Below are 16,418 nucleotides of genomic sequence, written 5' to 3'. Positions count from 1 at the left end.
CAATCCCTGGTCAGGGCACATACAAGCAGCAACCAATGAATACATAAATAAGTGGAACAACAAATCGCTCTTTTTCTCTCTCTCTTTCTTGTCCTTTCTTTCTCTAAAATCAGTTAATAAAAAATTTAAAAAATAACAAAAGAACATACTGAGGAGCCATTTGAGATACAGTGATATAATTAAAGTGAAACAAGTGGGATTTCCTCTAGGGAGCAAATGGCAAGGTTACTGAGGATATATGCAGCAGGGAAATTATATAATGAGCCATGGCATCTAAACCAAGTAAGAAGGAAGTGAGCGTTTGAAAATATGGTGAGTTAATGCATTGTCCAGATAAGACCAAAGAATAGTTGCTGAAGTAACTAAATTGAATGACAGGAGTTATTTGAATCTCAAGTAAATAACTGAGATTAAATAACCCACCCTTACAATTCTCCAAAAGGGGCTGGACAATGTTACTCTAACCATACGCACATAACTTGAGCCCTGATGAAATAATCTCAGAAGGCTAAGTATCCACTCAGCATGTGATTTTATTTACTTACAATTTCTCAGAAATGCATTTATCAAGAAAAGCAGGATCCATCAGTACAACAACTTTATCCCTTTTATTTTAAAGTATGCTTAAATGTTTTAATGCATCAAACTGAGACGCAGAACATCATTCAAACCACACATGCTATTAGAGCATCATCTGTAAGTGACTTTGGTTTTTCTGCTTATTAATCTCTTAATAGCAATAAAGCGTATTACCAAATTTGAAAGCTAGCACATTTCCAGAATAATCTGAACAGCAAATAAATAGAATCTTGTAATGCCATCTCAAATACTCTTCAGAAAACTGTTAAGAGGGCAAAAAGTCCATAAAGTAAGGCACATGGGTAGGCAACGAGAAGCTGTTGTCCTTCCATGTCCAAGGCAGAAATGAAGATTTTGGAAGCTGAGAGACTACACCAGACAATGATGACCAGTGCCAGCACAGTACCGATTGTGCCCCTGTAGCAAAGACAAAAGAGATGGTTACCTTACATCAGGAGAAAGAGGTTACTGAATCAGAGCTGTCTCTGAAATGTCTTTGGTACAATATTTATAACTACTTTCTCATTTGTAAAGTGGGGGTGAGGAACCATATGAACTTAAAAGGCTTGGCCAGTTAGAAAATATTTGAGTCAAATTCACCATCAGAAGCTAAATATTTCATGCTTTAGTAAAACTGGACTTAATAGCATCAGAAGAATTCACTTGTAATTACTCTCATATGTCAACATTCATATTACAACTCCTGACATTCTTTTACATAAACTATGTTTAGAAACTTCTTTTACAGCTACAGAGTTCCTTCTCCAACACTTTCTTCCTAAATGTACCTACAGTATGAGCAGAAGATTACTGGACTGCATTCCAGTAGGGTGCCCAGCGCCCACTGCTCCCAAGTCCACTTCCCAGGATTTTGTCTGAGTAGCAAAGCCTGACACAACTCAAGTAGGAACGCGTGGAACAGGAAGGCACATATAAGCATTGCTTCCCACTTCGTCGCTAAGGATTTCTTTGTATGTGCATGTGTGGACTTTTTAGAATGCTGAACTATATTTGTTTAAATTGGTATCTTCAAGCCTTAGCTGGTTTGGCTAAGTGGATGGAGTGCTGGCCTGCAGACTGAAGGGTCCCAGGTTTGATTCCAGTCAAGGGTCTATGCCTGAGTTGTGAGCTCAATCCCTAGCAGGAAGCAGCCAATCAATGATTCTCTCTCATCATTGATGTTTCTATCTCTCTCTCTCCCTCTCCCTGCCTCTCTGAAATTAATAGAAAATATAGTTACATATAAAAAAGTAAGTAAATGAATAAATAAATAAATAAATAAATAATAAATAAATAAATATCTTTAAGAAGTAACTGTGGAGGCAACTGGTTCTTTAAGAAGAAATGGGCAAGTAAGGTAATTAAGTCTAATCACCTTGGGAATAAAAAGGAAAGTGTGGGTGGTAAAGAGTGAGTTTCTTTTCTTCTGTGCAAAACAGAATGTATTATTTAGAAAAACAAGACATAAGACCTAGGAGAGATCTCAGGTCTATCGAGTTCCTAGCTTTAAAACAACCAAGTGACTTATAAAAATTGCACAGTAAAATGGGCATTAGGTCAAAATCTCCTAACTCCTGGCACACTGTTCTTTTCACCATCAAACTACACTTGTTCAGTTAATCCTGGTTGAATCTGAAGTTGATAATTGTGTTTTTTGTTTGTGACAATGACAGGAAAACCTAATTTAATAATTGAATCAAAGTAAAACAAGTGAAAAATTATACAATATAACATAAATAAAAATATTTAAAAAGCATTCTAACAAATATTATATTCACTGGTTTAATTAGTATCTATTAGAAATAATTCCTAGAGTGATTTAATTTACCATTTTTTATGAACAAGAATGTAAAATTATACATGATTAATTTAAATGATATAGTAATAAGCCTGAAAGGGCAATTTCAGTATAGTGGTCTTAGGCGCCAGATAGTTTATTTCCCTCTAATATAACTTAAAGGATTTCTAAATCATTTGTCATAATTTCAGAATGAAAATCTAATGAGAAAAGGTCCATATTTATGATGATTCCAAAAATCCAAGAGTTTTAGTTTTTATTTTCTTCCTCTAATAATCTGGAGTCATTTAAAATGCCCTAAAATCTCAAATTTGCTGGAAATAATGTTTAAAAATTAGAATTTTTAAATGATAAATCATTATAGTATTCCTTGACAAAAGCACTTGATAAAAATAGAAACTGTAGAACTGCACTCTGTATTAACTTGTCAGATGTTTGTACTAAACAACATAGTAAGTGGAACAGCTTGCTTGCTAAAGAACTTGATAAGCAAAAGACTGAAATTTTTCCATGGAGAAGACTCAATAAATATACCTACAACTCACATTGTATTTATACACTGAAAGTATCCATTCTCTGTTGTATTCCTCTTTTCTTTTTTTTAATGTTGAGGAGTACTTGCTGATTAAATAAGAGTTTGCTCTAAGTTATTCTCAAGAATATTACTATAGCCCTAGCTGGTTTGGCTCAGTGGCTAGAGCGTGGGCCTGTGGAATGAAGAGTTCCAGGTTCAATTTCAGTCAAGGGCACATGCCTGGGTTGTGGGCTCAAGCTCCAGTGTGGGGCATACAGGAGACAGCCAATCAACGATTCTCTCTCATCATTGATGTTTCTATCTCTCCCTCTCCTTTCCTCTCTGAAATCAATAAAAATAATAAAAAGTAAAAAATAAAAAAACCAAAAGAACTAGCATTTAATAAAAAATAAAAAAGAATCTATATATATATAAAAGCCTAAGTGACCAAATGACCAAATGACCAGTCGACTGGTCGCTATGACATGCACTGACCACCAGGGGGCAGACGCTCAATGCAGGATCTATCCCCTCGTGGTCAGTGCACTACCACAGCAGGAGTGCTGTTCAGCTGACCGATGGGTGCAAGACCACAGAGTCACAGCTGGCAAGTGCAGCTGCAGCAGCATAAGCCTCTCCTGCATCTGCAGCAGCACTACTGAGTGGGGGCAACCCGGCACCCAGCCCTAGCTTGGGCTCCTCCCCGGCCGCCTGCTGCTTCATGCACTACTACATCCGAACTACTACATCCCTTGTGGGGAGGATCAGGCTGAAACCGGCAGTCCAACATCCCCCGAGGTGTCTCAGATTGAGAGAGAGAGAAACATCGATGGGCCCTGACCCAGGGTATGGAGCAAACCTGCAACCGAACAAAGTACTTGCCCTTGACCAGAACCGAACCCTCAACCCTTTGGTGCATAGGCAGATGCTCTAACCACTGAACCACCGTCCAGGGCAAGAGACCATATCTTAAAAGCATTTCCAACTAATTCATTTTCAATAATGCTATAAAAATATTATATGAGCCCTTGCCGGTCTGTCTCAGAGGATAGAGCATCAGCCTGCCTGTGTTTGGTTCCAGTCAAGGGCATGTACCTTGGTTGCATGCTCCTCCCTGGCCTGGGCCGTGGTCAGGGCTCATACAGGAGGCAACCAGTAGATGTATTTCTCTCTGTCTTTCCCTCTCTCTTTCATTCTCCCTAAAAAAGCAATGGAAAAATATATTTGAGTAAAGATTAACACACACACAAAAAAAATTATATGAGACTAGTGGCCTGGTGCATGGATTCATGCACATTGAAAGGAAATTAATTAGAATTCCTGGGGCAGCCGGGCGGCTCGAAGGGTGTCTGCAGAGTGGGGGGGGCGGGGGGGAAAGGGGAGGAGAAAGAGGGGGAGGGGAGTGAGGGGAGAAGCTCACGCTGGGGCATTCCTGCTCACCGCGCTGGCTCCGGTGCAGGGACCAATGCAGGTGGTCCCAGGTGGTGGCCAGCAGGGCAGGACTGGGTGAGACAGACCGGGCATGCCCTGGAGCCAACCTCCAAGGCCGGCAGCACCTGGGGCAGTGCTATGGCTTGAAGAGCATCTGCAGAGTGAACAGCGGGGTCCCTCTGGCAGATGGGGTCACTCGGCCTGGCCTGTGGGGATTGGGCCGAAACTAACCGGTGCTCCAACATCTCCCGAAGGGTCCCAGAGTGCGAGAGGGCACTCTGCAAAGTTGCTGTCGTACAGGATGTGGAATGCAAACGCAAGTGTGTAGTAAACCAGATTCGGGACTGACGGTGCCCCAGGAAAACATAACCCACAGCCAAAGGTGGAATCGCACAGCCCCACAAGGAATCGGGCTCCCTCTCTCTGGTTTGAGGGTGCTTCACCAGAGAACCACCGTTGCCAAGTCACTGCAGCTTGGCAGCTCCTGCGTTGAGCATCTGCCCCTGGTGGTCAGTGCACGTTATAGGTACCGGCCGGTTGGCCGGTCAGACAGTCACTTAGCCTTTTATATATCTAGATTATATCTAAATAAAAAGATTAAATTATTTTCTAAAATGTCTATCTTTGGTATTGGTAAGTTCTTTATATAATATCCTATCCAATGTAGGGTTAATAACCTAAAATGTGGATCCCCCAAGAAAAAAATACAAATTGTGTCTCATTACAATGTGGAATCATGAGCACTGGTGGCAAATAAATGTTTATTTCTACTTGGGTTTAGAGCATAACAAGTGACAAAGGACGATGTAATTACTTGGTCTCCCCAATCAAAGTGGTTGTGACATGCAGCTGTCCCGGGAGAGTGCCTGACTGAAACTTAGCTACTGCATCCTTACTAATGGTTTTGAATTGCAAATACTAACTGCTCAGGAAGTAATAAAGAAAAAAAAATTCTTGACTGAGCACATATGCCATAAAACTCTCTAGCATTAATACACTCATCAGGGTTCCTGGGAATTCTGCACCACACGGAGCCCAGCTGAGAGAGAACAGTTGCTTCCTACCTAGAAGACAGAGTGCCTGGGAGCTGAGGCAATTTGTCAGCAGTTCACCAGGCACTTACTCTTCCACAATCAAACAAGTGAATTTTTTAAAGATCTTCCATTACCCATGACAATAGCTCATATTGAAGAATGTGACAACTCACAAAGTGCCAGTTTTAAAGGTTACTTGGTGTAATCTATTTTTTAAATCACTGATATAGAAACAGCACCTTAGCCAAAACTGGCATACTTCCCTGAATCTGCCTGTAGCTTTTTTAAAATATATATATATTTTTTTATTGATTTCAGAAAGGAAAGGAGAGGGAGAGATAGAAACATCAATGATCAGAGAGAATCATTGATCAGCTGCCTCCTGCATGTCCCCCACTGGGGATCAAGACTGCAACTGGAGCATGTGCCTTGACCGGGAATGGAACCATGACCTCCTGGTTCATGGGTCAACACTCAACATCTGAGCCACCGTGACTGGGCCTGCCTGTAGCTTTTAATAGTCATCGAGTCCCCAACTCCACCATCAAAATGATTGGGAAGAGGTCAATGTTGCTCTGGTGTGGCACGCCTTAGCAGTGATTGTGCATGTGGGGCTATGAGCGAACACGGACACTTACTGCAGTGAAAAGAAGACGGCGCTGCAGGACAGGATGACCATGGGGAGCAGGCAGTAACCCAGCACACTCGCCACGCAGCCATAGGACACCCCTGAAGAGCTCATCAAGTTGAGTAAGGCATAAATCCCTAGGCAGCCGATGGCACTCATGCCATATATGTAACCAAACTGAACTTTTCCTGCCTGAAACAAGGAGAAGAAAACAGTTTGAATACACAGAAAGCATTAAGAGAAAATCAGGGTGTCAACAAATCAGAGAGCATTTTAGAATCAATCAGCTCAGCGCTGTTCCATATCTTTGTAGTGCTTACAATTATCAGGAGACTGGGAGTTCTGGGTAAGACACTGGCTATGTTATGAATTCAGGTCCTGAAAACAAACAACCCTGACTATATTTGGGATGGCACAAGTATGCTAGAGAAGATGAAATATTTTTAGGTTTATTTATTTTTTTATCATAGATTGCCTATTAGAGCATAAGTAAGAATGTATTTTCTCCCCATATTTGTTAAATAATAAATGAATCAATTAATGAAAAACATTCCAATTTAGTCTTGGTAATTTACAAGGCATATTAGTAATACTAGTGACCCAGTGCATGAAATTCATGCACATTAAAAGGGAATTAATTAGAGGAAATATTTTAATATTGCTATTTGCCCTTTCTCTATAATAGAAGTGTCAGAGATGAAAGAAAATTAGTAAAATGTATATGAAAATCTTCCTCCTGTCAGAGTCTGGGGTGCGCCACAGGAACCAGAGTCAAGTCCCCGCCCACCCACATGTGCCTCGAAATCAAGCGAGATCCAGACTTGACTGGCCCCACCCCCATTGGGCTAGATCCAGACCTGGCCAGCCCCTCCCCCATTAAACCCCGTGGGTGGGGGGTGCGGCCTGAGGTCCCCCATCAAGCCCCACATAGCGGGGGGCATGGCCTCAGGTCCTCCAGCCTGGCACCGGGGCGAGGGGTGTGGCCTGAGGTCCCCCAGCCTGGCACTGGGGCAGGGACCATGACCTGAGGTCCCCCATCAAGCCCCACCGGGTGGGGGGTGCACCCTGAGGTTCCCCATCAAGCCCTGCCGGGCGGGGGACACAGCCTGAGGTCCCCCAGCCTGGTGCTGGGGCAGGAGGTGTGGCCTGAGGTCCCCCGTCAAGCCCTGCTGGGCAGGGATCACAGCCTGAGGTCCCCCGGCCTGGCGCCAGGGCGGGGGGCGCGGCCTGAGGTCCCCTGTCAAGCCCCACCAGGCGGGGGGGCGGGGGGCGCATCCCCAGGTCCCCCACCCGGGCCCAGCACCACATGCCTCAGGTCCCTGCTGATTGCTAGTTAAGGCTCATTACGGGAACTCGGCCTCCGCTGTGGGCACAGCCATCTTGTTATGGTGTGATAGTCAATTTGCATATTCCCTCTTTATTAGGTAAGCTAAGCAAAGATCTATAGGATTTGCTATGTTAGGGTCTATTCTAAGCATTTCTATAACTTATTTAATCTACACAACCATCCTATGAGATAGGTAGCATTATTTTATCAATTTTACACAGGAGGAAATTGAGGGGCAGAAAGTTTAAGTAACTCCCCAAAATAAAATAATGCTAATTGGTTGAAGTTGGCTTTGATCCCCGGTAGTCTGACTCTAAAATTTAGGTCCTTAACTACAGGAGCTTTAATAACTGAACTTATTTGACCTTTTATTACCCAGCATATCCCAAACTTACCACCAAAAATTTTGTTTTCATAATGCCAGTTTAACTGAACATACCTTATGAAAAGTTGATTTATATAAACTACCTGGTAATGAGTCATAAAAGAGGTACTGTTAATGGAATTCATTGGTGTTCAGGATATACCACTGAGCTTCTGAGGATTTATAAAAATAGCCACCACTCACAAAGCACTAGGGTCTAGGAGCTGAAGTATCTCCATTAAACTCATCTGGGGTAAGTGCAATCTATCGTTAATTGAACAGAGGATATTTTAATGTTGGCTACCTGAGGATGCCAACGCTCCAGTCAAGATTGAATTTAGTTTTTACATTTACATTAAACTGACTAGAAATTCTAGATAAAGGTTGGATAAATTGGTTTTGGTTCTCATGGGAATTATTAAAAAACAGCAAAGGATCTGGTAAGTTGATTCAGAGAGTTTTTCAGCTGTCATTTTTTTTTTTCCTTTTCCATAGCTGTTATCTGTGAAGTCCTTATGTCTTAGAGAACAAAGAAATATTTATTAATGAAGGGTATTGGAGAATGTTATGACCATTTTAATGATCAAAACTTTCCAGCTATTTTCAACTCTTCTTCTTCTGTAGTTATGGAGGCTGGTCACTACTAAGTTCTTTCACAAAAATGTCCCTGGGTTACACTGGCAGAATTCTCTCTTGCATTAGCCAGAGTAAGTTCTCATTGAATATCTTTTGTATTCTTTTGGAATTCTTTTGTATTATTTTGTGAAAAAACATTATGGATGCTAATGGACATGCTAAAAAACACATCAGTTATGCACTGCATCATTGGGTGGGTTTGCTCAACTTGGAAAATAGTGACACTTTCAAATCACTTTTAAGTAGTAAACATTTTATTTAATATTTAAATTGAATGTGATAATTCTAAGGTAATGATACTTGTAATGGTGAAAAGCAACTTCTCTACACCCAAAAGACACACAGTCTGAATTTCCTGGCCCCAAGAAGTTTTGTGAATAGGGTGGGGAAAATAAATGATGAATGAAACTAATTTGGTAGCAAAATTGTCCCGTTCCATATCAGTTATTGACATTTCTCTTCCTCTTGCTCTCTTGTTATTTTATTCAATTTAAAGTACAATTCCACTTGGCAGGGGCCAGTGCCATTTTTTAATTTGTTTTGAATTGTAACAGGGCTTTTAGTTGAAATGGAAAATAAATGTTCCTTTTTTCTTTTCTTCTATTTTTTAAATTACCTACAGAGAACAGATCCCAGATCCTTTGTTAGCAGAGAGCAGAGAAGAAGGGGGTAAGGAGTGGACTAAAGGGGTAAAAGGTGTTAATTGTATGCTGATTGATAGTAACCAACCTTTATGGGGAGATAACTTTGTAGTGTATAGAGATGCCAAATTATAATGTTATACTCATGAAGTATTTATAATTTAAAAAAAGAAATAAAAGAAAAAGAGTTCCATTTCTTTTTAACCCCCAAATTTTCAGGATCCTTCCTGCACTACCATCTTCATACTAAATCTGTATTTTAAATACTTATTCATGTGATTATCCTATATAATAAAAGGGTAATATGCAAATCGACTGAATGGCGGAACGACCGGTCGCTATGACACACACTGAGCAGGCAGGCAGGCAGGCAGGCAGGCAAGCGGTTAGAGGCAATCAGGCAGGCAGGCAGAGCAGTTAGGGGTGACCAAGCAGGCAGGCAGAGTGGTTAGGGGGTTATCAGGCAGGCAGGTGAGTGGTTAGGGTCGATCAGGCAGGCAGGCAGGCGAGCAGTTAGGAGCAATCAGGCAGGCAGGCAGAGTGATTAGGGGCCAATCGGTTGGGAGCGAGCAGGCAGGCAAGCAGTTAGGAGCCAGCGGTCCTGGATTGCGAGAGGGATGTCTGACTGCCGGTTGGATCAGGCCTAAACCGGCAGTCGGACATCCCCTGAGGAGTCCCGGATTGCAAGAATGCACAGGTCAGGTTGAGGGACTCCCCCACCCATGCATGAATTTTGTGCACCGGGCCTCTAGTACTGTTATATTGACCATGCATATTCTTTTTTCAGATCACACTATTAGATCTATCCAAAAAAAAAAAAAAAAAATTAAGGACCCATAGCTTTAAATCACTCATCTTTATTGTATTGGGGGTAAAAAGAATTTTGAGAGAAATAACAAGTAAAACTAAATTTGTGTTGTGTTTGAAGCTGTTCTTTTTAGTTTGCCTCTTTCAGCATGAAAAAGTCCACTAAAAGGTATTGTGCCTTTATGTCAACATAAATCAGAAAAATGATGAGTATGTGACCATGAATCTTATACCTCTAGGGACAATGAATAGATTTGGATATTGGTTCTGGATTTACTTTTGCTTTTTCTAGTACATATATATAGCAGCCCATAAGATCATCTTTTACATCTTTATTGATATTTTTTTAAGAGAGAAAGAGAAATACCAATTTGTTGTTCTGCTTATTTATGCATTCATTGGTTTCTTGTATGTGCCCTGACCAGGGATCAAACCCACAACCTTGGCATGTCAGGACAATGTCATTCTAACCAACTGAGCTACCAGGCAAAGGCTCATCCTTTACATTTTAATTGGATATATCCAGAGTCAGGTTAACTTAGCTTCAAATGAATTCTGAGTTAAATCTGACTTCACTAATATCCACTTTATTTGTTTGTTTTGTCCTTATTGCTCTACATGTGTCAGAATCAGTTCCTAAGTAACCACATTCTAATGTTAAAATTGAAGTGATAATGTTTCCCTAAAAAAGTTTCAGAAAATATCCATTTTCAAATATTCCCCAAAATTTCAGAACTGAAAGGAATCTTAAGTACCACTTTTAATAAATCTTGTTTTGTCTTCAAAATGAAGAAATAAAGTTCAAGAAACAGGAAACAAAAGATTCAAGATCACACCTAGAGGAAAAGTTAAGGGTAGATTCAATTTTCTTACTTCCAATTGATTTCTTTGCCTATATAGCTTTGTACTACTTATGACAAAAGAGAGGATACTTAAATAACTCCAAATAACATTGTACACCCTAAAAAGATGTTAATGGAATTAATAATTTCCTTTAAAGGATGGTGCTGGTAGCATTTCTACAGAAGAAAACAAACAGCTGTTATATTACTTGAAAAAGAAAGATGAGTTAATATATTAAATTGATTATTTCTGACTACTTGATTAATTGACACGGTCTTACTTAGCAGCATTTAATCTAAGATTATCAAATTACTGTGACAGAGACAGAAGGGAGGTTAGAGACTAAATTAAAACTCCAGTTGATATAGTATTTGATTTATAGAGTATTTGTATTTTCTGTAGTTCAAATAAAGAAATAGATGCTATCACTAAATACTATTGTACTAGATAAATATGTTGTGATTATTGACCACATTATCATGCAGAAACTAGACTTCTATCGGTGTTTTGATACTAGCATTAAGTAGTTAATAAATAAAAAGTGAAAATGTATATAATTGCAAATAACATTTTACAGCTGCTTTTAAAAATTGTAACTATATTGGAGAAAAACAATTATGAGAAGTAGCTGTAAGAAAGGAAAGTGAACAAGGCCTAGAATTTTTAATTTCCTATATTATTTCTCCTGCAAAGTTTATCACTTTATGCTTTGATAAAGCCATATATTTTCAGGCTAGCTTGACCATATTTTTCATCCTGTGTTGTGTTTTTTATTAATACCCACCTGAGCATATGATTATTGATTTGAGAGAAAGGGAAACACTGATGTGAGGGAAACATTGATCGGTTATCTCCTGCACATGCCCTGACCCGGAGGACTCTCCAACCAACTGAGCCACCCACCTGGGGCCATCCTGTGTTTTTAATGTATTACCATTCTCTTTTTGGTATAAAATCATAAACCTTTTCTAATTTTTTTCTTTCTTTTTAAAAATGAAACATTTTTCCAAATGATAAGCTAGAATGCTATCTAAACTTAACTTAGGTGGAAATATGTGACTTAAAAATCTTTTTGGCTTATTTTGATATTATTATTCCCAGATATAAAGAATGAAAGAGGCACATACACAAGGGAAATGGTGAAAGTTAGTGGGGGGAAATGTCATCATAAAAAGAATAAAACTGCCCTAGCCAGTTTGGCTCAGTGGATTGAGCATCAGCCTGCAGACTGAAGGGTCCTGGGTATGATTCCAGTCAAGGGCACATGCCTGAGTTGCAGGCTCGATCCCTAGTAAGGGGCATGCAGGAGGCAGCCAATCAATGATTCTCTCTCATCATTGATGTTTCTATCTCTCTCTCCCTCTCCTTTCCTCTCTGAAATCAATAAAAAAATATTTTAAAAAAAGAATCACGAAGATGAAGACCCATCTCAGACTTCATAGGATACTAGAAATACCCTAGAGATACACCCCCAACCAAGAAAATGATGAACAAAGAGAAAGGATTTGTCCGGTGTCACAATACGAATTTCACAAAAAGCAAGAAATGAAATTTAAGCCTTATATTTCCCAAGTTCATGTGCTCCTTCAACTATTCCAGATTGACATTTTTTTCTTAATAACAATAAGGACCTAAATGATTACCTGCTTTGTTAAAAAATTTTGATTTGGTGATTTTATCTTTAAAATTTTATGTAAATTTCTATTTTTTTTTATCAGTTGTAATGCATGATGGCAGTTTCTATTTTGTCACTATAGTTGTATGAAACATGTCTCTATCTCACCCCCAAAAAATGTAGCCACAAATTAAACAATTTTCACTGTATAAAGTGGCATACTGCCTTCTGTGTTTCCAAAGCACTCTGCAAAAATCTCATTGGAAAGGACACACATTTAAATCTGATGCTGCTGTCCTTTACCAGAAGCAGGGTGGCTCCCAGCGCCACACAGAACAGGATGGGCCCAGCCAGGTCGGTTTCATTCATAATGCTGCCATCTGCTGGCTTCAGTGGGTTTAACACTGTCAAGGTTTTTTGCCATATGTGATCAAAATTAATTCCAAGTTCTGCAAAAAAAAAAAAAAAAAAAAAAGGAGGGGGGAAGGTAATATAAATATAGAAAAATATTTATATTAGAAATATAAACATCAGAATATAGAACATCAAGTATAAACATCAAATATTAGAAAAATAAACATCAGTATTATTCTTTAATTAAAGTTAATATATTTGATTCACTTGCTTAAATTTTAATCTGATTGTTATAACTTTGTAATCTAAAACTCCAAGTAAAAATTTAAACCATAAATAAGATTAGATTTTTATTTGCAAACAATGAGCTAAGAGAAATATTTTAGACAAATACTTCCATAAGGAAAAGTATCCCTGACTTACGTAGCTAATACAAGCTTAAAATCTAGCTGAAAATTGGGAAATGAACATTCTACAGTAAAAACTAAAATGTAACGGTAGACCCAAAGTCCCATCCTATTGCCCATTTAGACATTTCCTTTCCCTGCAATTTCCATTGCTAACACTTTGGAAATATTGTTATATCAAACATAGTATAATTTTTTCCCTAGAACAGTGGTCAGCAAACTCATTAGTCAACAGAGCCAAATATCAACAGTACAATGATTGAAATTTCTTTTGAGAGCCAAATTTTTTAAACTTAAACTTCTTTTAACGCCACTTCTTCAAAATAGACTTGCCCAGGCCGTGGTATTTTGTGGAAGAGGCACACTCAAGGGGCCAAAGAGCCGCATGTGGCTCGCAAGCTGCAGTTTGCCGACCACTGCCCTAGAAGAACTAGAGATAAACTAGAGATATTTGTCCCAGGTCTGGGATTTCCTTTGACATGGCCTAGGCTAGGGAGAGGAGAATGCTACCTGCCTGAAATGTCACAGAGAAGAAAGGGAATGGCCTTTTCGGCAAGTAAACGGAATCATGATGTGCACACATATTTTAACAAGCTAAATGCTCTGCGTGGTTGAGTCTGTGTATTTAGAGATTAAATTCTCTTTTTTTTTAAATATGTTTTTATTGATTTCAGAGAGGAAGGGAGAAGGGAGAGAGAGATAGAAACATCAATGAGAGAGAATCATTGATCAGCTACCTCCTGCATGCCCCCTACTGGGGATGGAGCCCGCAATCTGGGCATGTGCCCTTGAAGGTAATAGAACCTGGGACTCTTCAGTCTACAGGCCCACGTTCTATCCACTGAGCCACACCAGCTAGGGTAAGATTAAATTCTTGAGAAAAGTTAACTGTTTCCTTTTATGAGTGGTGGTGGTGGAATAAAATATCCTGCCATTTGCAATAACATGGATAGAACTTGAGGGCATTATGTGAGGTGAAACAAGTCAAGAAAGACAAATACTGCATGATAGCAATTATATGTTGAACCTAAAATTTATTTTAAAAATTAGTCAAACTTATAGAAACAGAGTAGAAAAGTGGTTGCCAGAGGCTGTGGGACAGGTAGGAAGTGGTTGGTATAAGGGTACAACCCATTCCACAAAAACAAACAAACAACAACAATAGAATCCATGCTTTTTATCAAGTCAACGGGCAGTCAATATAATGGTTGTATTTTTTTTTAATTGAGCCGAATTCTCCCGTGTGAAGGATCATCTCCCTAAATCATTTGTATGTGGCATTCAACTTCCCTTCCTAGAATTTAGTCACTCTCTTTGGTCAGATACAGAGTATACATAGTTCAACTTTTGCAGTGGCTCATACCACCTGAACACCTTGCAAAGCTGACTTTTCTATGCAGAGAAGGCCAGGTGGACCCTTAATAATGGCCATGACCCCAAGAGGCCTTGCTTTAACAGGGACCTTGACATTTTTCAGACTGTCAGGCAGAGGTTGGTCTGAACTAGGATGGAAAGCATTTCTCTCACTCATTTCACATTCAGATTGATGACGACTATCCCAAGCTTGAAAAGAAAAAAATCTGGTTGGTTAAATTAATTGTGGGCAAATAATCTATATTATAACATTCATGCTGCATTCTTTTTATTTTCACAGTGTATTTATTATTTCTTAATGAACATACACTTTGGAGACTATAAGCAGTTGGCCAAGCTTAAAATGAGGTTAGAATAGTGATTTTCAACCATCGTGCTGCAAGAATTTTTAAAACATGCAATACCTGATTATTTTGTCAGAGCACTGACCTCTTTTCCCTTAAATTGTCAAATAAAAAATTTCAAAAGCCAACACAATAATAGCTATCTTGTGTGAATGAATTAAAATCATGCCTATTTTTGTCAGATCTGCAGAATATTATATTATATCATATATATATATTTTTTGATGTGCTGCAGAATTTTAGTAATTAGTTTATGTGTGCCAAGAGATAAAAAAGAAAAGGTTGAAAATTGCTGGGTCAGAATGTCTAATGTAATTTTTAAAAGAGCAGACTTTAAAAAATTGAGAAATATAGTAGGTGAATTAATTTCACCTGAAATTTATGTTGCTTTCTAACTTCATTTTAAATTTAGACATTTATGCTAATAATGTTTTCAGTATTTGCCACAATAAAGTGGCCTTTAATTCAAAATATCTTTTTTCTTAAAATGCATAATTATTCCCAAAGAAAATCAAATGCTTTATGAGACATTATTACTGATTTCAATCATGTATTTAATAGAATAATTAACTCTATATATGTTTCAACATTGAGTCAAAAAACAGTAAATGAACCTAAGACATAGTAAATATTTTCATAAGAAAAAAGATTTTATGTATTTTCTACCAAAATACATTGCCATAATACAGGGTGGGACAAAAGCAGATTTACAGTTGTGAGTACATGAAACAGAGTTTATTATTATTTATTAATTATTGTATTATTTTCCATACAAACAACTGTAAATCTACTTTTGCCCCACCCTATATTTTGTTTTTAAATGTATTACAAGGTATGCAAATGAGATTATAAGTATTATTAATTGTAGATGATCTAATATTACACCTTATTATATAAAATAAGAGAAAAATTGCTGTGAAATTTGAATGCAAAATTATTGTTCTACTGTCATCTAGTGGTAGTGAAGTATAAGATATGTAAGTGCTATAAAAATGAATTAATATATTTATTTTTTATGCAAATTGTGTCATTGGCCTTTGAAACACAAACATCAGGCTATGCTACAAATACCAATTATCACAGTAATTTTTCTGGTCTGATAGACTCAAATTGACTATTAGCCTTCAAGGTGTATTTTTTAACATATTGATTGTATATTACTGAATAGCAAAAGTTATCATTCTTACACAAAACTAAACAAGCCTTTTAGACAACAAAGCATTTAAGGCATAAACAAGCACAGTTTCAGATAACATGTTTTTGTGCAGGGGATGTTTTATGATACATTCATAATTTTATAGGTTGTCTTAACGTGCACTCTAAAAAACGCTGGCAAATGTCATTCATCACCTTATCGCAGAAATTCTGCCTAAGGCCTTTTCATATCTTTTATAGATGAAGCTTGAGACTTTCACAAAGTCACTCAAGCTGAAGAACATTATTAGAGCAGAGCTTGGAAATTCCATAGATTCAAAATGCAAAATTATAGTAAGTGCTCTCTCTTCTAACATACTATACATTTGATGGGGATAATCACAAAGGGAAAAAATAATCAATAAATTTTCGCCGATATGTGTAAAGTGGGAAGGGAAGCAGTTTCATTAAGTGGGGTGGGAAGGGTGGTTACTTTGATATAACCACTTTTCGAAATGATGTCTTCACTGTTGTCTAGACATTGCCAGGGAGTTCAAATTTAAGAAACAGTGAAGGAACCTGTGATAA

The 16,418-nt window shown here is 38.4% G+C and overlaps 1 protein-coding gene across 1 annotated transcript in view; it reads right to left on the bottom strand.

Moving 5' to 3' along the window:
- Nucleotides 1-525: 525 nt before the first annotated feature.
- The window catches only part of YIPF7 (Yip1 domain family member 7), a 32,727-nt gene continuing 16,834 nt past the window's right edge, over nucleotides 526-16,418 (bottom strand). The window contains exons 3-5 of the mRNA XM_054729319.1: nucleotides 12,521-12,666; nucleotides 5,995-6,176; nucleotides 526-996 (exon numbers count right to left, since the gene is read on the bottom strand). Coding sequence (XP_054585294.1) covers nucleotides 834-996; nucleotides 5,995-6,176; nucleotides 12,521-12,666 — 491 coding nt within the window. The 3' untranslated portion in view covers nucleotides 526-833. The remainder of the gene's footprint in view (nucleotides 997-5,994; nucleotides 6,177-12,520; nucleotides 12,667-16,418) is intronic.

Source organism: Eptesicus fuscus, chromosome 2 (genome assembly GCF_027574615.1).
Source record: "Eptesicus fuscus isolate TK198812 chromosome 2, DD_ASM_mEF_20220401, whole genome shotgun sequence".
In the NCBI taxonomy this organism is placed as follows: Eukaryota; Metazoa; Chordata; class Mammalia; order Chiroptera; family Vespertilionidae; genus Eptesicus; species Eptesicus fuscus.
The sequence above is the reverse complement of the archived record's forward strand: the minus strand, read 5'-3'. Positions and strand labels throughout refer to the sequence as shown.